The sequence below is a fragment of the Hypoxylon fragiforme genome (assembly GCF_022984875.1).
Source record: "Hypoxylon fragiforme strain CBS 206.31 chromosome Unknown GGS25scaffold_6, whole genome shotgun sequence".
NCBI classification, from domain to species: domain Eukaryota; kingdom Fungi; phylum Ascomycota; class Sordariomycetes; order Xylariales; family Hypoxylaceae; genus Hypoxylon; species Hypoxylon fragiforme.
Window position 1 is genome coordinate 1,609,256 of NW_026054761.1, and position 23,083 is coordinate 1,632,338.

Below are 23,083 nucleotides of genomic sequence, written 5' to 3' on the forward strand. Positions count from 1 at the left end.
TAGTAATAATCTCACGAGTATGCAACAACGGGTTATTGTCGGGCTGTGAAAACACCTTGCCTTACATGCCAACCATACATACATCTATATCTTACACATCTTACAGTTACATTAATACCAACAACCTACATGTTGATACATGTATGTAGCATGTACTACATATCATATCAGGTAAGTTACCCAGGTAGGTTAGGAGATCAATGTTGGTAGGCTGATAACCTCCATATATCCTATGTACTTACTAGGTTGGTACCTGTGTAGGTATGTACTGCCATCTTGAATATATGTATCATTGGTGTATGTATTGATGTAGGTAAGATGTCGGTAGGCAAGTAAGTACCTACACATAACTACCACCTATGCCTAACCTAACCTACACACTACCTAGTATGATACATACATATTCATATACTACGCAGTATGTTCATACATGTTCATACATGTTCATACATATTCATATGTACCCTAGTCAGGTGTTTGAAAGAAGAGCGCTTGAGAAGGAAAATAAGGCGGCTTGGCAAATGGCGCTGATGTATCTGCACAACCGCGTCATGGTTAGACGAGACTTTACTCAGTTACTACCGTACCGGCCACTCGGTTCATCTCATTATACCCCAGTCTGCTGTGCTATTTCCGTAACCCAATCCCACATAAAGCCACCCATCATTGGACTTTCTTTCCGATTTCCTTATTCTTGAGCCTCGTGAGTCGTCATTGCAGTGATTGTAGTCATCGCAGTCATTGAAAAAGTATTAAGAAGGCTGTGGATAATCCTTCACCGCTCAACCACGAGGTTGTCAACTTGCTGCCCTCTTTCCCAACGTGTCAGGTCCAGTCGCTCAGATCCTCGGCGGCTCCACCGTTCAGCTTTTGGTGCGTGGTGAAATTGCCAATGAGCTCGATCCTCAACACCGGCCAGCTTAATATTATTGAAGGGGCTAAACCTAACAGGGAAAGGTTCACAAACCCTCTTATTCTTTGCTTCTAGCTTGATGCTTGGTGAAGCACCGGCAGCCCTGGATGGCCTTTCACCCCCTACCCCTGTCGTCCTGTCAGAACATGCCCATGCCATGCACCCAATGCCGGAGGAGGGTAGCTGGAGCTAGCTTAGCAGGGATGAGTGTGTGTGTGTACATTGTACATCGTACCTACCTAGTACATACATCTCATCAACCTTGAACCCTTCCAATGTTGCTTTCCACCTTCCCTCATCCCGGTCAAGTGTTTCCGCGACCCGCGTACTTGTAGTCAGTCATTCGAGTCGGGCTGCACCTGCTTTTCCCTATGCAACTTGTAAGGCTCCAGGGAAGCCAAGTCCCGACTTTTCCTCATACCCAGCAAACCCAGCATTACCCAGCATACCCAGCATACCCAGCATACCCAGCATACCCAGCAAACCTAGCAACCCAGCAACCCAGCAACTTCAAAGAACAATGAACCCAGTAACCTGCCCAGGTACATGTCATCGTATATACCCCGTACCGCCTCGAACATGGGACTACGGTCCCCACAAGGGCAGCCCACTTCTGGTCATCACAGAGCTCTATCCTACGAGAAGTTGGGACTCCATACCTTGTGAGACCATCGCCGCGTTACACCTGGCACCGCTGGAAGGATCATCTACTGTACTTACACTTGCACTTTGCTTTTCGCCCTAACATCTGTCACCGCTGCTTCTAAAATATTAAATGACTTAATATCCCGTCTCTCGCCATGGACACTTACGCTAGTGAGATCGTTGTTTCCAAACTACTTCTTTCAGCTCTTCTTCCTTTATTCTCCTGTTCGGGTCAAGCTGATTATATAACCATATATCTCTTCATCCATCCTGCTGCTTACCTGAAAGCCCTTTTATCTACCGTAGCAACTGAAGTGTGGTATTGCGAGCTTGACAAGTCATCCTTGCTCGTCATTCTTAACCTCACTTTTAAGCTGACCTCAACTTGCTTTCCCGTTTTATACCCAGCATCAACATCATCAGCCTTACATATAAGCCCGAGTCTGTCGAACCTTGACTATCATTGCTGCCGCCACCACCACCACCACCACCGTCATCGTCATCGTCATCATCACCATTCCTGTTCTTCTGCTCCTTGAGCCTTTCATGTAGCGCAGCAGAGTCTATAACGAGAAATCACAGCTACCATGAGGAATAACTCATTTTTGAAGCCCACTCGTCCCACGACGAGTGGTGCCATACCACCATTTCCCAGACGACAAATGTTGGTTCTAGGTATGATTGAGCAAACGCTAAGCTTTATGGTTTGGTGAAAGACTACCTGATGTGGGCCTCAGGCTGATATGTTAACTAGCAATCTGCCGGATATGTGAACCAATCGCATTTATGGGTATTTTCCCATATATCTACTTCATGATTGAAGATTTCAACATCACCGAGGATAAGAGCAAGATCTCTTTTTATGCTGGCATGGTCACATCTGCATTCACCTTCGCTGAATTCTCAACCGGCCTAATGTGGGGGCGACTGAGCGACAAAATTGGAAGGAAACCCGTGCTACTCACAGGTCTTATTGGCACTGCGCTCAGTGTTTTAATCTTTGGTTTTGCTCCTAATTTGACCGTTGCTCTCCTTGCCCGCGCCGTGGGAGGTCTTCTGAATGGGTAAGATAGCAGCATTGTGGCCAGTTTCAAGTCATTCACTAACACTAAATTAGAAACATGGGAGTTCTTCAGACGACCGTTGCTGAGTTAGTGACTGCCAAGGAGCATCAACGTAAGTTGCTCAAACCCCCTGAAATCTAGAACGGGTTACTAAATAGTGACATAGCTCGAGCTTATACCATTATGCCGGTTGTATGGTGTCTAGGGTCAGTAGTTTTGTTTGCAAATAGTCACATTATCAGAGCCATTCCGTCTAACAATTACACAGGTCAATCATCGGGCCCATGATAGGCGGTGCGCTTGCTCGCCCGTGTATCAGTTATCCCAGCCTGTTTGCACCTGGTACTATCTGGGATAGATATCCCTACCTCCTTCCTAACCTATTTAGCGCCTTCGTTGTTCTTATCGGGGTTATCAACGGCATTCTATTCCTTGAAGAGACTCATTCTGAGAAGAAGCAAAAGCCAGACCGCGGGCTGGAGTTGGGAAACTGGATCCTTTCCTGCTTGCCGATTTTCGGGAAATGCGCAGAATCACGAGACGAAAAAGCCAAATTTTCTGAGATGGAGACGCAGCCACTCATCGACCACGAGGAGCAGTTGCCTGGATACCGAACGAACGAGGCTACCCCGGAGAATTCCCCACGCATCCGATCGGCTTCCGTACCTTCGATTTCATGGGAAACGCTTGACCTGGAAAGTAGCCGTGAGGAGTCAAGCCTTGGAATTTCAAAGATCTTCACCCGACCAGTAGTATTAAATATCGTGTCATTCGGTATTTTGGCTTTGTAAGTTCCGCACCTTTGGGCTATGGTATTGCTTTCAGCTAATGTAGCCCGTGAAGCCACACAATGACCTTCGATCAACTTTTCCCCGTGTTCCTAAGCACGGCACCGCCAGAGAACAAGGTGCCAACATCACTACCTTTCAAGTTTGTTGATGGGTTTGGACTCGACAGCAAAACAATTGGGATCATCCTAAGTGCCCAGGGGGCCTACCAGCTGCTGATCAACATGTTCCTAATTCCTCCCGTTCTGAAACGATTCGGCGCACGCCGCCTATTCCGATTTTTGGTCGTCATTTATTTCGCACTTTACTTGGTGACGCCGTATCTGGTGCTACTTCCCGAGCAGTACCGCATGATGGGCGTTGGGATGGTTCTTGTCTGGAAGTGCACATTTGCGAGCATGGCGTACCCGAGTAATGCCATTCTAACCGCCGACTCAGCACCGAGTCACCTAGCCCTCGGCACTATCAATGGTGTAGCAGCCTCCACAGCGAGTCTTTGCCGAGCATTCGGACCAACCATCTCTGGAATTCTTTACGCCGTCGGCCTGCAGTCCGGTTACTCAGGCCTTGCGTGGTGGTGCAGTGCTCTGGTGGCCATCAGTGGTGCGATCGTCGGGTTTCAAATCGAAGAGCCGCAGACTCACGCAGACACCACAACAGTCCCCGCGAATAACGCAGAACTCATTCGACCAGACACAGCCCCGGCCGCCGGTCAAGCAGCTCCCTTGCAGTCGGGAGCGTAAGTGGTTTCATTCGGAGTCTTTGTTTCATTTAGCGGGATTCCAGGTAGAATACAACAGGGCTTACTACATTCGGGTTACGACATTTAATGACTTATTCCTTTCGGCGCCGGATCTTTCTGTATCGGATCATCACGGCCTTGTCATTCATATCTATGGTTGGGAAAAGGGTATTCTATTAATCACATAGACTGGTTGGGCGACTAGATTTTCTCTGTTCCTCGGAAAGGAACTACTGCGATACCTCTGTATACTGATCGATATCTGGTTTCGGGAGCTACACTGGGTAAAGGAGTTGCCGTTTAGAAAACGGACAGAGTCGTTTATTGGGAAGACAAGGTGAACTTGGGCATGGGCGGGGAGGGGCTACAAGGAAGATACCGATCGGTTATTGTTTTTATTTTCGTTTCTGCATCGTCCAAAGAGGGGGTTTCAAGGCGTTGCAAGCAAGAAGGAATTTCATCTTTATAACAGCCTCTTTTTCATCGTTCTAGCGGGGTCATAGATGGGTTGGTTTTTGGGTTCTTCCCTCTCTTTTTTTACTCTAGGAATCCAAAATACAAATGGGTGTATTACGGGATATGGTACTAGGTAGATGGGGGGGGTTGGGGAGAAAGGGCGTCTGCACTGACAGACGAAAGCACGGTCGTTGTATTTACATTCATAGGTACCTAACTTGGGTATCTCGGTAGCATTGAAATTTCTATCCCCGAGGGTTAACGAACTTATTTTTCTGGTTTTCAATACCTATTCAGATGAAATGCCCCAGTCCACTAGATGCTATGTTGGCTAGTACTGTACAGTACGTCACCAATCTAGATGCATCCATCAGATGCGAACTACGGCATACAGGTGGGTAGTTAAGTGCCTAGGTAGATACCTACCATTAAAATGGAGGATCACAGGTACAGCAAATACCAGGGGATGTGAGTTCATTACATAGGTATTCGAGCTTCCTAAGTAGGTATCTAGGGATGTAGGGGCCAATCTCAAACCTCCCCCCCCCCCCCTTAACCCCTTTACCACTTAAATCATACCACGTTAGGCGTCTCCGTCTCTCCTAGCTACCAGGTTGAGGCTTTGTACCCTCCCCCACCACCCACCCCCTTAACGCAGTCTTCGGGGTTTCAAGCCTTGCTGCTGCAGTCTCGCTTTCCGGCGTGATTGCTAAAGAAGGAGGGGGGGACGAAAGCCTCTGGTCAGCTAAGAAGACCTTTGGTTTTTGACAGACACCTAGGTATAGGTAGGTAACCGAGGTTCGGGATATGCATAAGGGGGGCAAGAGACTACTACTTCAGGGAAAAGGAAGGGGGGGGGGGGAAGAGGGGGAAGAGAGATAAGCACACCTTGGCAGCATCCACGATATCGCGGGCGATAAGGCAGCCGTCAGCCTCGGCGCGCAGGCGGTGCCGCGTGAGCAGGTACGAGGCGCGGTGCAGGTCGCGGCCGGACCAGGGGGCCAGCGTGTCCATGACGCGCGCGGGCGCCGGGTGCGAGCGCCGGTGCAGCAGCATCGCCAGCCAGGCGCGCACGGCGGCGGCATCGGCGGCGGCGTCCGGCGTCGCGTCCACGACGTCGAGCTACGACGACGCTAGGTACTGCTTCTGCTCGTCGGTTAGGGCCCGCCGCGCCCGCCGCTTCCGCCGGGTCGTGTGCCCGCAGGACTGCAGGCGGTTGGAGCGGAGGAGGGGCGGGGGAGGGGGAGGGGGAGGGGGGCTCGTGCGGGAGGTGGAGGGGACGCGGCGGTAGAGTTTGGTGGGTGGTGGTGGTGGTGGCATGGTGGTGGCTAGTGGCCGCGTATTCGTGATGTTGTTGTTGTTGCTGTTATTGTTGTAGGGTCTAGTAGTATAGGCTGGATATCGCGGTCATGGATAATATCAAATAGCATGGTGGTGGAGCGCCAGGGTTACGTTACTCTTCGCTTGTGACTAGTGGTGGTGGCATGGGGGGTTTCGGTGCGGGCTGTGCTGTGATAGCTCTACATGTATGTATGTATGTATGTATGTATGTATGTATGTATGTATGTAAAAGACTGTTTGTTATGCATGAGGGCGGTGATGATTGATGATGGGGTTGGAAGAAGGTGTGTAGTGTTGTTGGGTCGATCTATATCTGGGGAAGACAGGGGGTGGGGGGCTTTTCGTACATACATACGTACATGCATAGGTCCAGTACCCAGGTAGGTAAAGGCCTGTGGGGAAGGAAAGATGCAAATACAATCCATGGTCCACGGTCCATGGATACCCAAGTATGGAGTTTTTGAGGTTTGTTCAGCTTATCTAGCTCATCCGCATATGCCGGTATTTGACTCCCCATGTAAGAAGCAAGAGTGCCCAAGAAGAAAAGAAGAGAGCCACTTTCTACAGTACATACTATGGATGTATCTAGATAGGCAAAAACGTATGTATGTACCTACCTACATACCTAGGTGCATAGATAGTAGTTAGTTTTGAGTTCGTATGCAAGGTTACCATTGCGGAACTGACGTGGAAGTCATAGCCAACAAACGAAGTGCGTGCTGCGAGGATGGCTATTGGCAGGCCTTGCCAACGTATATACCTTGTTTAGAGCCTGCATATTGATCGTGGTTGGTGTCCCATATTTTGAGGAGATCTTCATGCGGTTTGTTGGCAAGGCAAGGCAAGGCAAGGCGAGAGATGGCTACGATGATCTTTTATCGTGGAGTTGGGTACTTTGCCTAGGTACTAGGTAGTGATTTGATATCATCATGTTGTTTATACTCAAGTGCTGTTTTTACAGAAGGCATCAATGATGTAGTATGATGGATAACCTGACAAGCTGTGGTTCCAGACTTGTCTATGTTCATGTCGTGGATCGAATAGGTGGAAAGGTAGGTTACTGTATGTATCTAGGTATGTAATCTTGAAGTAGAGATAGCTAGATACTAGACAGGTCAAGGTTGATAGATAGTACTAGGTATGTAGGGCATGTACTGCGCAGTACTACTAGTAGTAGGGACATCTGGAAGCAGATATACTCTTCTACACCGATCGTTGAGATGATCAGTATCGGTGACCTTCAGCTGCACATGCATAAATGTGCTATGCAGTCTGATACCTTGTAGTGCATCACTGTGCATGTACATCAAGATGTACTAGGTATTGTACATCAAGATGTACATAAGGTATGTACCCTAGGTATTGAAAGCACATACAGAATACCTAGTACATCATGTGCGGAGAAACCACGTGCAGCATTAGCATCTTGTCAGCATAGTTACTGTTAGAAGGATATTACCTGGTATGTTCATATTTCTAGTTCGTTTCTGTATTGGGCGGACAGGTGGAACAGATGTGGGGTTTTAAGGTGGGGGCTTGTTGAAGACACCCTGGACTATTTGGGCCGAGCTAAAATTTGAGCTAAAATGTGACCGGTTCTTTTGCTAGTCTTCTCGAAATCCCATCATTCTTCCTTATCAATTACATGGGCTTTTTTCGTAACATGGCAAATCTACTAGTGCGAACTTTTGTTCATGTCCATTGTCCACGGTATGTACATGTACCTAGTATCTAATGTTACATAACTAACTAGTTAACTAATTGATAAAAGCAGAAACACGTGCAGTAGCTGACGATAAGAGAATCAACGGATATATACTTCGTGTGTAGTACATGCATACTCTCCAACAAAGCTCCGATTGCTCCAAAATTCCTATTTATTTATATATACTACATGTATTCTCAATTCTATCTATACTATCTATACTATCTATAAAAATACAACTACAAACTTAAGTTATATGTAGTAACGTGGTTGGATGCAAAGTGTTTAAGTGCTTGGTCAGATGAGATTGATGTTTTGGAGGCTAATTTGTTAATCAAGGTCGTTAATTTGTTAATTTGTATAGAGATCCGCAATACAGCTTACCACTCTTGTAATGTGGGAGGGGAGGAACAAGCCCTGTCTTGTCTGCCTGTGCCTGCCTCCGCCGTCCTTCCCGCTGTATGTATGTATGTACTTGCACTTACCTGCTACTTACCTAGTAGTAACCCGCTCAAGATTGGAAGGAGCCTTGGAAGCTACAGGTTACATACCAGTTTTATCTTTTTTTTATCCTTCCAGGTCCAATGCTCTTTTTTTCAACTTCAGCCTTTTTCAAGCTCAAGGTCACTCACTTGCTCATCTAGAGATACCTACCTTCAGGTACCACTTCACCGTAAATTGTTTTAACTCTAGTGATACATCTCTCAATTCCAACTTTCGATCCGACCAATCCCGAACTTGGCTTCATTCTTTGCAACCTTGCCTTCTCGAATATTTCACGCAGTCTTAAGCTTAAGAGATGGAGCGGGGGATATTTGATTCCTTCGAGTAGCCCCCAAAGCTCAGCAGCTCAATAGTGAACAGTGAATGCCTAGTGAACGGTCAAACAACCAATACCGAATACCGACAACGAGTTGCGTGCGCATCATTCAATTCTACATCTCGTATACATACACTTTGTATACAGACGTAGTATTGATATAAGATAAGATATATATATAAAAAAGGAGGAAGGAAGGAAAGAGAGAAAGAGGGAAAAGGCAATAAGCAATACTTTTCTGACCGCTTTCGCGACAAACGGATAACGAGCGATATCTTAAGGTTGTTGTTCATAAATGGAATTGAATTTGGACTCGGAAGCCATGCCACCTCATTCGCCGCCCTCGCCAGATCCGCATCCCTCGAAACGTCAACGCGCTTCGTCCCCCGATAAAGACTCCCCGTCTTCGGGAAATGGAGGTCCTACCTCCCCCACCGAACATTTGCATGATGGTGTTGGCCAGAGCTCCAAGACTGGTCAGTCTAGCAGCTTCCGCAACGTCAGCGCGTGTAACCGTTGTAGGTTGCGCAAAAATAGATGCGACCAAAAGTTGCCCAGCTGCGCCAGCTGCGAGAAGGCTAGGGTTGCCTGTGTCGGCTATGACCCTATAACCAAAAGAGAGATACCTCGGAGGTTAGTTCCTTGCCTATCGAGTGTACTACGACTCGTTGAATTAATCCTCCCCTTAGCTATGTATACTACCTGGAAACGCGCGTCGACCAATTAGAATCTCTGCTTCGTCGCAACAATATAAGGTTTCCCCCTGCTAACAATCTAGAATATTGTTCGCGACCCGGAACCGATGGCGGCCTAGGACGCTCACCCACAGATGGTTTGCCCTCTGCTGTCCCTGGTAATGCAGAAGCTCCGGCCGTTGTGAAACCGCAAAAGAATAATGACGAAGTGGAAAAGCAGCCCAAGGTTGCGAAACCCAGTGGAAGTGGCGGACAGAGACATCTCGGGTCTGCCACCGGAATCTCGTTTGCACGCGTAGTCTTCGCTGCTGTTCAGTCGTCTGTCGGTGATCAAAAGTCCACTTCTGACAAAACTGGGGTGCGACCTTATAAACCGCTCTCTAGCAATGGAGCCGTCGCATCAGGCACGTCGATGCGTGATTCATTCTTTGGTCTGCATACTCGGCCAACCATCAAGCCAGCCGAGTTTCCCCCCAAGGATCTAGCCTTGAAGCTGGTGGAATTGTATTTTCAACACGCGAACCCCCAGATTCCCGTTCTTCATCGAGATGATTTTATGAAGATGTTTGACCGTGCATATGCTGAAGAAGGTAGAGTACGAGGCCCAAAAGAGCTCTACGTCTTAAACATGGTATATGCAATAGGAGGTGGCATCATTATGGATGCGCAGACAACTGCCACCAAGCCATCCGGCGAAGAGAAAAAACAGGCTCAGCCCGAGGAGTATCACGCAAGTGCCGTTGTCCATCTGGAGGCTTGCCTAAGCAACAGTGGCGGAGGGTTGGAAGAGCTTCAGGCTGTGCTTCTGCTGGCAAACTTTGCTCTGCTTCGCCCGGTTCCGCCTGGATTATGGTAGGATTCACAAATTCCATGAACATACACGGTGAGAGTACATTTATTGACCGAGCTGTTAGGTATATTGTTGGTGTCGCCGTAAGATTAGCAGTCGACTTAGGACTTCACTATGAAGATGGGAAAGATCTCGAGTTTGACCTTTCCTCAGCTAAACTCAAAGTTGACGACACAAATGACAAATCGCGAGAAGCCTACCAACGTGAGAGAGGAAGGCGAGAGTATACACGCGATCTTAGAAGACGACTCTGGTGGTGTACGTATTCATTTGACAGGCTTGTTAGCACTTGCGTTGGACGACCTTTCGGCGTGTCAGATCAAGTGATCACAACCGAGTTCCCTTCTCTGTTAGATGACCGCTACATCACTACTGCTGGTTTCACTCAGCGCCCGTCCGAGGGCGATGTCACGTATAAAATCGTGGCCAAGCACTATTTTCGGCTTCGGCTGCTCCAATCGGAGATTCTTCAAGTTCTACAATATCAACAAACACAGATGGCAAGATACAAGGGGCAGAATAACAGAAATGAGTATATGCACACTCAGCTGCCGTCTCCTTTCCTGCAAAGGTTTGACTCCTTCAGGAATTGGCGAAGAAATATTGATGGGCGATTATATGAATGGAAAAATTCAGCACCAACGCAACAGGATTCTGGAGTCGCATTTCACCCCGAATTCCTAGAGTTGAATTACTGGCAAACTATTATCATGCTCTATCGACAAAGTCTGAGCGTGCCAGCCATGTTTGAGGGCGAATACAACACATCGAAAGAGGTTAATAGTCCGTCCATTTATACGACCGAGCTGCAGGAAGACGAAGAGAGGGTATATGTCAAGGTAGCGGAAGCAGGCCAGAAGATCCTCCGTTTATACAGACAGCTACATCTGATGGGCTTGGTCAACTACACGTATCTGGCTACGCATCACCTCTTCATGGCAGGAATCTCTTATCTGTATGCCATTTGGCACTCGCATGTCGTTCGAAGTCGACTGGTAAGTGATAATCTATACTAAGGGGTGAGTAAATGCGTTGTTCAACTAACATGGGCTATAGACGATGGATGAGGTAGACTTTACGATACTAGCGGCCACTTCGGTCTTCACAGACCTCATTGAAAAATGTCCACCCGCAGAAGCTTGCCGGGATGCTTTTGACCGGACAGTCAAGGCAACTATTAAAATGGCGAATTCTACTGGTGGATTTGGGCAAGTATTGCATCGAAGCAAGCGTACGCCCAGGAACGGTAATGAAAGAGTCGATTATATGAACACTAAAGAGGCAACAGCCAACCGCCAAAGAGCTCATCACCGCCCTTCTTTTGATCATTCAACGTCTCGGGCTACTTCATCTTACAACACACCTGGACAGGAAAGCTACAGCTCACGTGAAACGTCACAGATGGGTTCTATGCAGGCACCATCACAGAGCGGTGGATTCCGTATGTCCATCCCTAGCGTCAAAGCAGAACAGGATGGATACTCCATGTTGCGCTCCATGCCGCAGTCCATGCTTAGTGCGGGTAGCATATCTGATGCGGCCTCGCTTCCTGACAATTCTGCTATAGACCCCGTCCTTCTTCCTTCTCCCGGTGCTCACAGCAATTCTCCAGTATCCGTTAATAGCCTGACCCCACAATCAAGTCACGGTCAGCCATATCCTCCAAATGCCGGTGGAGGTTCCAATTTCAATATACTTAGATCGCCGGCTAGCAACTTTACTCCTGGCGCTACGATGAATTATTCGGACTTACAAGGCATGGACTTCCTCCAAAATATCCAAGGCACCCCGAACTCGGACGGGATAGCCAATACAGACATGCAGATGGACATGGGCTTCGGCTTAGGCTGGGAAGGATTGCATCATGATTTCAGTGATGGACAGCAAGTTGATCTTTTCGATGGGTTTTTCTTTGGGGGGCAGCAAGGCGGCGGCTGAGAATCAAAAATCCAACTATCTATTCGCGATTCAGAAGAGGGAAAGGAATTGCGTGGATTTGATATGGCTTCGACCAGTGCTCGAACCGGGACATGGGATGTTTTTATCTACCATGGTTCTCTCGTGCTATACTAGACTACAGCTTGAACGAGATATGAGGAATGGATTAATAATGACCGTGCATTCATCTCTACCCTGATTTATGTTTTTGTTCTATTTTTCTATTCCTGATGGATGGAGTTTCCCCCAGAGCCGCTATTGCTCTGGAGCTTCGGCGGTTTGTTTCCCATTGTCCTAAATTTCTTGTACGATAAACTTCTAATACCCTCCTCTTCGTGGATCCGAAGATTTTCACATTTAGGTAACCTACTCAACTAGGCACCTATCTCGAGACCTCCTTCTAACCTAGTACCTACTTATACATACATTCCCTTCTATCCTGAATTCCTGGATACCTATATATATATCATATAGGTACACAAGTGAATAAAGGGGAGAAAAGAAATGCTTATGAGACTAAACCTAGGTAACTAGCCCCTTGTAAACCTACCTACCTACCTGACTAACCTAACCTAGGTAGGTAGCTTAGCTAAATTACATACGTAACCTAGGTAGTAGGTAGGTACCCCTGCCTACCCCTGTGGAATCGTGTAGCTTAGGTTAGTCTACTAACCTAGGTACAATACCTACTCTAGTCTCTGGGCATGTGTCTGCCTGTCTAGGTACCTAGGTAGGTAGTTAGGTATCCTTCTCTCCTACTCACACGTACATACATATGTAGGAATGTTTCCGCCGCTCTCTCCCCCCACCCCCCCTTTTTCCTTTCGTTTCCTAAAAGAGTTGTGATGAATGATTATTACCTAAGCAGGGCGGTCTGGTTTTAGGATCAAATACATATGCTATCCGCTCATACTACAGCCGTGAGTCTCCTACCATAGACCGGTATTAATGGGAGTTAGGGGGGTGGTCAGTTTATAATTACGCGTACTACATATATATCTAAGTACACCAAAAAAGGGGGTGTATCAAGTCACCCTAAGTCATACTAGAGTAAAGCCAATGCCACAGGCCGTAACGCTATATGAATATATTATTATCTTACAGCCAGCCTACCTGGTAGGTTTGTCGTCCGACCAGTAAGCTCATCCATACCGGAACAGAATAGAGGTATCAGAACAAGACCGCCCTTCTTGGTTGTAAGAGAAACTAGAGTATAAGATATGCATGTCCAACCGCAGCACCAATATCCATATACCAGTTGCTCTGCTCTAGCCCATCAATACGTACACACCTGCTCGTAGTATGATATGAAAACGGGAAATGAAGAGCTTCGTCTACCACCCACATACGCTTTCCTTGAATATGACCCCAATCGAAACCGCGTCACGTGTCGGTCTTCGTGATGATGATAGTAGGCGTACTTTGAATTGTATACGTCTCCGGATCACTGAACGTGACTTCCTTGTCCATCCCCATTTCATATCCGCTGCCTTTAGGCAGGGCCTTACTGACGAATCCAGTCCTTAGCGGTCTCTTTGAACCGTCGTTATTGTCGTTGACGCGAGGCCTTTCGATTGGCTCCAAGTTTTTGATGTTCTGGGATTTCCTGTCGTCCTCATCATCGGTAGTGGAGTCAGATGTATTAGTGGTGTCGGATGAAAAAAAGCTCTCGTTTATCTCTGGAATTTTTCCCCCCATGCTTTCAAGCCTGTGTTCAGTCCTATTCTCTAGGTAACTTACGAGCTTTGCATGGGCCATGCGTGGGCTCACGACTTGCCCTTCTGAACTTTGGTTCGGGCTCGGGGGGGTGACATGGAACGCGACAGATTTCTTGGCGCGGGCACCCTCTCTTGTCCCTATCATGGGCACTGGGATCGCCTCGTCTACATCAGAGTCCGTCGATCTCGGTACATTCTTGTGACAACACCGAGGCCCGGGCCGTTCAAGGGGCGTGAACGTTAAATGATTAAGATTGGCCATATCATATTCTTTTTCGTGCCCCTTTACGCCACGATTCTGGCGCGACGGCAAGATGAGATCAATAATGAAGCGTCCCAAATTGCATAGCGCGCAGTCTTCTATAGTACGTATTATCGCCAACCCAATATTCTCCGGGGTTGAATTCTGCCAGCCTTTCGAAGCACCATTCTACGGCTTCTTCCGGATGGCCAAACTATCCAACCCCAATACGCGCTCCTGCAGAAAAATGATGGGCCTACGCAATAGCACGACGCCGATGGCGCAGACGATGGTCGCGAGCAGTTGCCACATGGCCCACAGCAGCGAAGCACCCCAGGGCGCGATGAACTTGAGGAAATCCTCGACATGGTAGTGGTCCTCTTGGCCCTTAATGAAGTACAGCTTAGGCGGCTGCTCTGAGAGGATTAATTCTTCTTCTTCTTGGTCATTGAGTATGTCATTGTCTGAAGTTTTTGGCACCTCGCCCTTGTCGTTGAGAAGTGGTTTGTTCCGACTATCGACGGGCACACGCTCCAGATGTAGCACAGTGACGAGCTTTACGTTAGCTTGCCAGAGGGACAGCGGCACAAACCACAGGGTAAAGGTCTGGCGGAGCGAGACGTATAGGAGGTTAGCGTGCTTATCGAAGCCTTTAGGTGGTTCATCGATCAGCATACTATTTTATCGTAGTAGAAGTATAGGTGAAAGCTACATACACATAAAGGAGAAGAAGAGGTAAAAAGAGACAAAACTTACTGGTCGAGTCGATCTCAAGCTTGATCTCAGGGCTTAGGATGCGATACCATTGGTAGATGAAGGCGAGGAAACAGCGAGAATTAATGATTCGGTTGGTAAAGGGGATTCTGATATCGCTGAAAGAGGGCACGCGGCAGAAAGGGTGGATAAAATAGGCATTGGGCAAGAAATAGTCCTCCAGTGCTTCTTGTTGCGAGTCGCGCGAGAATTGGGTCAAGGCACGTATAATGTGAGGGACCTGGTGTTCGGGAAAGTCCATTTTTATTATATTCTTTTTTTTTTCTTTTTCTTTTTTTTTTTTTTTTTTGGTTTGTTGAAACTTTTACTTGACTTCAATGTTCTCTCGTTTTATTTGGTATGGTTTTGCGGAAATAATGAGAGTAGGGGGGTGGATTATGGATTGTGAAAAGACAACGTTATAAATTGAGATCATTGATGTAGCTATGTAGAATACATCTATGAATAGGGTATGTAAATAGAAAATGAATATGGAATGAAGAAGGTGCAGTTCAAAACATTTGAAGCTGAAAGCAGTATTGCCTACCCTAGGTAGACGTCATGATGTCATGATGTCATCCAGTCTGAATTGCAGGTCCCGCTTGACATGTGAAACCATCCAGTGAATCTGGAGGAAATAACAATGCTTGACTTTATAGTGGATACATTAATGCAGGTACTGGATGTTATATGCAGGTTATGCCTTCACTCCTTCTTATACTACTATGTGAAAGTAGAGTAATATTCAAACCCGTCAAGCAATAATCCTGTCCACGTACATACTACGTATCTAAAAGTAGGTATCAATAGAAAAGACCATTAAACTTGAATGCTATGTACAAGAGTCCCAAAACACACACTCAACTTAAGGGCCAACATACCTATGTAATATGTATCAGTTCATAGGTATATGTAGGTATATTCCAAAACACAACCTCACCCCCCCCCCCAAGACATCATGCTTTGCTTTGCTTCAGACTAGTTAGGCAACTCATCCCACCAGCCACATAAATATGTACCAGACCATTAATCATCCTCATCATTACTGTCATCTCCATCATCTTCTTCGTAATCATCTCCGCGAACTACTCCTCCGACTAACATCCCGGGACGGCCCATCCCCACCCGCGTACCGATGCGGGTCCACGTCTCTGTACTGCCCACCGCTACTCCTCCTTTCGCTCCTCCTCTCGCTGCTTCTACGTCTGTAGCTCCGACTCTCGCGGCGGCGCGGCGGTGAATGTTCCTCGAGCACGATGATCTCGTCGTCGATCGGGGGAGCCGGCGGGGCCCGCGGCGGGCGGGGACGACTCGCACTTCTGCTTCTCGACCGCGACCTAGGGATCGTAGACCGGTCATGTTCCTCCACTACCACGATCTGATCAAGGTCGGGGGCGCGCGGGGGCGTGGAGGCCCGGGACAGCGAGCGTCGCATGTCGCGCTCGCGGCGGACGATCTCGACCGTCTCCTTCCGGCGGTGCGGCGAGTACTGCCGCGACGAACGGTGGGTGTGGCGGTGGACCCGGGGCCGTGACCGGTACGAGACCACCGATGACGACGGACCCGTGCCCACCGAGCCCTCGATCACCGTCTGTGGGGCCGATGTCCCGAGGTTCACGCACCAGTATATCAGCAGCAGCAGCAGCACAAACCCTGCAACCGACCCCAGCACTATGCCTACAACGGCACCGGGAGACGGCCCGCTAGGGGTCCGGCCGTATCCTTCTGGGACCGTGCTTACGCCGGTTGCAAGTCGGGGGAGGAGCCTGCGGGACGCGAAGTTGTGCAATTTTCGTACGAGGGTCGCCGATGTCGTCACTGACGTTGTGGAGGGTTGCGATCGGGGTGAGAGTTCGGAAAGAAGAACATCGTGCGCGAAACCGCGCGGAAGTCTGGTTGGCGGCATGGGGGGATTCGGGTTAGGTACCTAGGTAGGTAGGTATGTTGTAATAAATGTTGCTAATCAGAAGCAGTAATTCAATTAGAGGCCGTCCGGTTTAAGGTTGGGGAGTTGGCCTCCGCCTCGTCGGGCTCCGTGGTTGTGGTGGTGGTGGTGGTGGTGGTGGTGTGTGCCTACTCTGCCAACCGGAGCGGAGAGAGATTAATGGAAAGAAACGCGCAATGATGGCGGGAAAAAAAAGTCTCAACACCGCTTAACAAATCATTGCCATCGTACAGTAAATCCAAACGTAGTTGTAAATGGGTAAAGTATGCAAAAGCTCACTTCATCAAATAATCAAATAATGAAATGAACCAAGTGTTCGTCCTCCCAGTACTGTACAACTCACAAAGCCAAGCGAGATACGATGATGTTTGAGTTGTAAAGGGAATAGTCAATAGAGCGCCAGCATCGCGTTGCAAGTTGTACAACTATGTATCCTAACCTTAGGCTTAGGTAGGTACATCTAGTAACTATGTACCTAGTACCTACAGACCGTTAGTTCAAAGTTCCAAGGTAACAAGGTTTCCTTCAAGTTGAATGTCGTACCTGCCGCTATCCATGTAACTACACCAATGCAGGGCTGGTATCTTATCTGGACTGTACTGTGTACATATTGTAATGGACTGTGTTAGACATACTGTAAATAAACTGTCGCTTACATATACTTACCTTACCGGTCCTTAAGTACATACCTACATGCACGTCCTGTCACTTTCATCCTTTGGATCACACATGATGTCCACTATCACATCTCATACATACATACATACCTACCTCCATGTAAGCACCTACTTTGCTAAACGAACTGTTCGCTAAATTCTTGAAAAGAAGCCTGTTACTATTCAGTCCCATTTGTAGGTGTTGATTGGTAACGGACAGCTCAAATAAAATAGCTCGCATCGCAAGTGTCAGAACACTATGCTTGTTTTCAATTTGCCTGGCTGGTGATGATCCCTACTCCAAGTTATCCTATCAACGCTGCAAAATTCTTCGTTGTCACGAATCAACCCTGGAGCCTCCACTAGTAAGGCACAACTTGTGATGCAAACCCGCCCAAGTGATTGACGCGTTCTTTTCACATTCGCTCGTCCCCTCGAGAGAAGATTGATGTGTAGGATTATTTTGAAATAGGGAGAGTTTTACTATATATATACCTAACTAACCTAGGCATGGGTAGTATGTAGTCATGAGGCTTTAAACAACTCATGATGCTTTAGTACTTAGCGTGCCTATCTATTGCTCAATATCCCTAGGTACGAATCGCCAGACTGAGTCAGTCACCTGATAGCGTGACATAGCCAGGATCGCGGTTTAAGCACGACGTCGCGATCTAGACACGACGTTGTGCTCTTATGTGAGATTCAATCTTGTGATTGGGTATTAGTACCTGATATGCGGGTGCCGACTATAGGATCGGGTAATCCGTCGATAGGCAGCGGATGCAACGGAATGTCCGCGTTCAAGGGTAGATACCTATGCATGCGGCGGTAGTATTCTAACTCTGTTTAGGCATATGCATCATGAAAATTCAGCTCGTCTCATGCGTTCGACAGCTCAGATTCCCCGATCCCAGGCAGGATCGAAAGCTGTTGCAGTAGTGTCCGTTATATAAGTTGAACAACTCCGTAGGTGAAACTTACTTTTGCCATCATACCCATTTTCCTACAAAGCCGCAAGCAGAAATATAAGCATCATATACCTACACTTGTGAGAATCGTCTTCTTGGACTCGCCTTTTGTCGAAATGTCGGAGCAACTGAAGACTTACCGGGGCAACTGCCACTGCGCTGAATACGTCTTTGAAGTTCAAGTGCCTGAGAGTTCCAAGCCAAAAGAGTGCAATTGTAGCTTGTGCTATAAGAGGGGTGCTCTTTGGCTCTCGCCTAAAAGCGAGAACTTGCACTTTGTCAAAGGTGACCCCAGTACCCTGGCGAATTATACATTCGGAGGGAAAACCTGGAACCACAAGGTATGTGCTCATTGTGTCTATTGTGTTAACTGTAAAGAACCTGTTGATGTGCAAGGCTTCTTTTGCTGACGTGAGAGGGAAATAGTTCTGTTCCAAATGTGGAGTTGAACTCATGGTCGTGGGACATATTACACCCCCGCAGCCAGGGGAACAAAAGGAGCCAGTAATCGGAGTCAATGCAGGTGACCGTTATCAGCTTCAATGACAGGCGAAGGGTTAACCAAACTCTAGGTTCGAGCTTTCCAACATGGCCAAGGTATGGACGCCTGGGCTGTAGAAAGGGACTTGTAAGTGATATCCTTCTAGGTACTGTTGTAATTTCAAAGAGTGTACATCAATAACCATTCTTCCTTTCATCTCTAGCATTGACGGTCAATCATTTGGGAAACCATATGAACCACCAAAATTCACGGGACCTGAACCAAAGGCCGTAGTAGACGGAGGTAAGCTGTATACGGGTGGCTGCCATTGCGGCGCAGTGAGAATAGCAGTCAAATCCAAACCGTTTGATCAAATCACCGGCCGTTGGAAGCCTATACAATGCAACTGTAGCATTTGTTCTAGGGTAAGCATCTCTGGTTGAACACACCTCATTGATGAATGGTATCTAACCTGCCCATAGCATGCATACGCGTGGTGTTACCCTCCAAAGGAGCAGGTCGAAATCGAAGGCGAAGACAACCTTGAGGTCTACCTGTTCAACAACAAGCTATTTGGAAAGGTCTTTTGCAAGATATGTGGGGTATCAGCGTATAACAAGCTACAACCGATCACCGAAGACCAGATCAATGCAATGCCAGAAGATCGGCAAGGCTTCGTTAGGGTTTGGTTGGACCGGATACCGATCAACCTGAGGGTTATTAATGACCTAAATGTCAATGACCTGGGCTTGGAGGTGTGCGATGGGTACGATCGTGAACCACGCTATGTCGAGCCATAAATCTTGAAGACCAAGCCACCGAGAACGGAGGGGTTTAGACCTGGGCTTGTTTGTAAAGGATGATCTGTTACACTCATTAGAACCTAAGCCATTTCTCCACTCAATTCAGATTGCGAGGATTTAGATATTGGTGGCTGTCTTCAAATATTCTTACCGATTAAGATGTACGACTCGTACGTTTCAGCCCCCACCCATGCTTCATAAAAGTGACGTGAAACACGGGAGATATCGAGGTCTCCGTATATCAAGGTATACTTCATGTAGAGTGTCTTTCCCAGGCGACTTTTTCATATCAGGTCTTGTTCCAGATAGGATTCCCGTCGTCGTCGAATTCAGCCCAATGGAAGAATGAACAATGCTCCTTGCCAGGCACATTTCCACCATGACACATCCAGAAGTACTTTCCTAGATTCTCTGTCTTCCTCTGAACGACCCTCAATACCGCCGGAATTCCACATCTGCATTTGGGGGTGTTTCTGGGGTGGAAGTTTTGCTTGTAGTCACGGTAGGTGATATTGATCCTCCGGCTACCTGCAATAGGATGGGGATCGATTGCCTGGACCGGGGCAATACTATGTTTCCATTGTTCCTGCATCTCGGCATGCATAACCAAGAGTGAGTTGTGAGGAAGATGTATAGAGATCTGTCCTTGGGCGTCCATATCATCTAAACGATTATTGTCAGAGTCTTTTGGTATTATTCGTCTAACGCGGAACTCTCTCGCTACGCCTAGGGAGATGGAGCCTATCACAGCTCGCGGACCCAGGTAAGTCAATTGGTCGCTGTGATAACCAACACTGAGCACTCTCCTGAGGTCCGTTATAGCAATTAACAAAGGCACAATTAGGCGACCAAGGGTTTGGAGACTGGTGCTTGAGCTTCTGTCCTCTGGGATACCGAGTTTTGATTCGATTTTGAATCTCTTTGTTTACCGCTTCCTGAACTCTTGGTCTAGCACGCAAAAGCTGGGGTGTGATGCGCCGAACGTCTGATATGCGGGCCCCGTTGTAGAAGTAATCTTCTTTCTGAGTATTAATTTCGGCTTCGGACGCCACATAGAAACTGGATGTATGAGGGCTCTGGACGACATTGTCAAATAATTTAAAAGAGACCTTCTCGAATGAGTTGGATTCATCTAACATCTCTTTGAGAAGATCATTGGCTTCCTCTGGCGGGAGGAAGTTGTGTATGATGCTGCAGGGCGTGTTTTCAGCCACGTCCTCTGGGTCATATAAATGAAGGGTTGTCCCTTTCTTAGACAGCGGCCTTGCTCTTTTGGGGGACACTGAACGTTCTTCGGTTGAGGTCTTGGAAGCGAATAATCTCAGGGAAGTTTGATGCCCAACCGATGGTTTTATGCGTTTTTTGCTGGGTGATCTTAACAGGTCTTCTAATATAGAAGTAGAAGCTGCTTCGACGGAACCCTCGTGTGCCAAAAGTGCTTCGAGTAAGGACCCTTGGCTCATTGTGGGATGCAAAGATGAGAGGACTGCGAGTTTTACTTCTGTTGACTCATTCTCATCGTCATAAATGGATTCTTCCGGGGCGGGTAGCTTTCGTTTCGTCCTCGAGAACGTATCCATGATATATTCAAGCGGTAAAGTGAATTTTGGGATAAATATTGATTAACAAAAAGGAAAGAAAGCATCGATGTGTTTTAGCCTTCGAGGTAATTACAAAGTATGTAATCCGATCTGAGTATGACATACTTGCATATAAGATACTTCCAAGTTGCATGTGAAACATCCCACTCCACCCATACTAGGTTTATGCATATACTAGGTATTATGTACCTATACTGTATTTCGTCTATAACCCCAAAGCCGAGGCCCCACGTCTTGGCTTTCCATTCATCGTCATTCCTTTATTACATACCTATAGCACCTATAGCACCTACATATGCATACCAATGTAGTATATAGTAAAAGGTCGAATGCGATAGCCAAGTCTCGAAGTTTGCGGTCTATGGGCCAGTAATCTACATACTTGCTATCCATAAGCAGGATGGCTTCAATGCTGGAGTTCCGCACACCCGGCTGGAATCCTTATGCCGTCAAGTACTCGCCCTACTACGACTCGCGCATCGCTGTCGCAACCGCCGCAAACTACGGCATCGTAGGCAATGGCCGTGTCTTTTGCCTAGGCTTGGGACCCCAAGGTATCCAGGTTGAGAAAACGTGAGATTTCTTTCTTTCTGTATGAATGCGAGCCATTCACTCACTATTTGGATCACAAACCTAATCATTTATATCTACTACCTAGCTTCGACACGAACGATGCTCAGTATGACCTCGCTTGGTCCGAGATTAACGAGAACCAGCTACTGGTCGCATGCGGCGATGGCTCCATAAAGCTCTATGACATGAATGTGAACGACTTCCCCATAATGAATTTTCATGAGCACAAGCGAGAGGCCTTCTCGGTAGCGTGGAGTCCTGTCACTAAAGACACATTTGCGTCTAGTTCTTGGGACGGCACTGTCAAAATCGTATGTATAATTACCCCCCCACAGTCATCGCAGTCGAAGCAAGTACCAAGAATTCTAACAAGCTTTTTCTTCGCAGTGGTCGCCAGCGAGAAAGGATTCCATCCAAACTCTTCCCGTCGGGAACTGTACCTATAGCACAGCTTATTGCCCTTCCAATCCATCTCTCATCTCCGCTGTCTCCACCGACTCGCATTTGCGCCTATTCGACCTTCGAACGCCGGCCAGTGCCCAATACCACTTGACAGCCAAGATTCCAGTTCACGTCCCGTCTCCTGCCCCACTCCCACAAGGACCCTCCCCTCCTGCCGTGCCGGGTGAGATCTTGACGCATGACTGGAACAAATACAACCACACAGTGATCGCAACCGGAGGCGTGGATAGAGTGATACGGACGTTTGACATACGGAACCCTTCTGGCGGGCCCGCTTCCGTGATGATGGGCCACGAGTATGCGGTCCGAAGGCTAGCGTGGAGCCCGCACGCCAGCGATATACTCGTCAGTGCAAGCTACGACATGACAGTACGTCTGTGGACGGATGGGTCCACGATGCCAGCCCAACAGGCTTCTCCGGTCAAGGCCGGGATTCAACTTGGTATCATGAACAGGCATACCGAATTCGCCACCGGCGTTGACTGGTGTCTGTTCGGTGTTGGGGGTTGGGTGGCTACCGTTGGTTGGGATGAGAGGGTACTCTTGTGGGATGCAAACGCGATGTTGCGGGGACAGGCATAACCATAGCTGTTGGAAAGTCAAGGTAGAAAGGATAAGACTCATGTGCGCCGTATATGAAAATATTGCATTGGGGGCGTTCAGGAAGGTTCCGAGGGATTGTGTTACTAGTGACTAGTGATAACCTACCGTGTTTTAGACATATCCAATGTATATTGGTTTGCATGTGGGTTCAATAGACGGAAACTCGAAGTTTTGGGTACCGCATGCTCTCTTATCGGGTTTGCTAAGCTTCGCCTTTGTATACTGGATACATAAACACAGAGCATTTCAAAAGGATCACAATTCATACATACACATGCACACCAAGTTTTGATTTTCAACGTTTTTTCTCTTCGGATTCTTC

At 47.6% G+C, this 23,083-nt stretch overlaps 8 protein-coding genes across 8 annotated transcripts; 4 read left to right on the forward strand and 4 right to left on the reverse strand.

Moving 5' to 3' along the window:
- Positions 1 to 1,902: 1,902 nt before the first annotated feature.
- Positions 1,903 to 4,384, forward strand: GGS25DRAFT_325602 (MFS general substrate transporter). The gene is made up of 6 exons (XM_049257865.1): positions 1,903 to 2,233; positions 2,313 to 2,622; positions 2,676 to 2,734; positions 2,789 to 2,828; positions 2,891 to 3,409; positions 3,466 to 4,384. Exons 1-6 carry the CDS (start codon positions 2,146 to 2,148, stop codon positions 4,151 to 4,153), a joined length of 1,704 nt encoding a protein of 567 aa, XP_049115678.1. The 5' UTR covers positions 1,903 to 2,145; the 3' UTR covers positions 4,154 to 4,384.
- Positions 4,385 to 5,210: 826 nt separating this feature from the next.
- Positions 5,211 to 5,928, reverse strand: GGS25DRAFT_522801 (uncharacterized protein; the record flags this gene model as incomplete). The annotated part of the gene is made up of 3 exons (XM_049264308.1): positions 5,211 to 5,363; positions 5,497 to 5,730; positions 5,890 to 5,928. The coding sequence occupies 3 exons, from the start codon at positions 5,926 to 5,928 to the stop codon at positions 5,211 to 5,213; spliced, it is 426 nt and encodes a 141-aa protein (XP_049115679.1).
- A 2,868-nt stretch (positions 5,929 to 8,796) lies between these two features.
- On the forward strand, positions 8,797 to 11,957 carry GGS25DRAFT_522802 (uncharacterized protein; the record flags this gene model as incomplete). Its single annotated transcript, XM_049264309.1, has 4 exons — positions 8,797 to 9,107; positions 9,164 to 10,021; positions 10,084 to 11,014; positions 11,076 to 11,957. 4 exons carry the CDS (start codon positions 8,797 to 8,799, stop codon positions 11,955 to 11,957), a joined length of 2,982 nt encoding a protein of 993 aa, XP_049115680.1.
- A 2,064-nt stretch (positions 11,958 to 14,021) lies between these two features.
- Positions 14,022 to 15,178, reverse strand: GGS25DRAFT_325709 (uncharacterized protein). The gene is made up of 2 exons (XM_049257866.1): positions 14,673 to 15,178; positions 14,022 to 14,566 (listed from the first exon to the last, which is right to left on the reverse strand). Exons 1-2 carry the CDS (start codon positions 14,929 to 14,931, stop codon positions 14,106 to 14,108), a joined length of 720 nt encoding a protein of 239 aa, XP_049115681.1. The 5' UTR covers positions 14,932 to 15,178; the 3' UTR covers positions 14,022 to 14,105.
- A 75-nt stretch (positions 15,179 to 15,253) lies between these two features.
- GGS25DRAFT_495116 (uncharacterized protein) lies at positions 15,254 to 17,149 on the reverse strand. The gene has a single exon (XM_049261411.1). It carries the CDS (start codon positions 16,573 to 16,575, stop codon positions 15,742 to 15,744), a length of 834 nt encoding a protein of 277 aa, XP_049115682.1. The 5' UTR covers positions 16,576 to 17,149; the 3' UTR covers positions 15,254 to 15,741.
- Positions 17,150 to 17,891: 742 nt separating this feature from the next.
- GGS25DRAFT_325734 (glutathione-dependent formaldehyde-activating enzyme) lies at positions 17,892 to 19,618 on the forward strand. The gene is made up of 5 exons (XM_049257867.1): positions 17,892 to 18,579; positions 18,665 to 18,757; positions 18,811 to 18,866; positions 18,943 to 19,144; positions 19,202 to 19,618. Exons 1-5 carry the CDS (start codon positions 18,355 to 18,357, stop codon positions 19,517 to 19,519), a joined length of 894 nt encoding a protein of 297 aa, XP_049115683.1. The 5' UTR covers positions 17,892 to 18,354; the 3' UTR covers positions 19,520 to 19,618.
- Positions 19,441 to 20,985, reverse strand: GGS25DRAFT_532483 (uncharacterized protein; the record flags this gene model as incomplete). Its single annotated transcript, XM_049265595.1, has 2 exons — positions 19,441 to 20,248; positions 20,316 to 20,985. 2 exons carry the CDS (start codon positions 20,983 to 20,985, stop codon positions 19,812 to 19,814), a joined length of 1,107 nt encoding a protein of 368 aa, XP_049115684.1. The 3' UTR covers positions 19,441 to 19,811.
- Positions 20,986 to 21,371: 386 nt separating this feature from the next.
- Positions 21,372 to 22,945, forward strand: GGS25DRAFT_325834 (peroxisomal targeting signal 2 receptor). Its single transcript, XM_049257869.1, has 3 exons — positions 21,372 to 21,696; positions 21,782 to 22,007; positions 22,084 to 22,945. Exons 1-3 carry the CDS (start codon positions 21,524 to 21,526, stop codon positions 22,738 to 22,740), a joined length of 1,056 nt encoding a protein of 351 aa, XP_049115685.1. The 5' UTR covers positions 21,372 to 21,523; the 3' UTR covers positions 22,741 to 22,945.
- Positions 22,946 to 23,083: the final 138 nt, after the last annotated feature.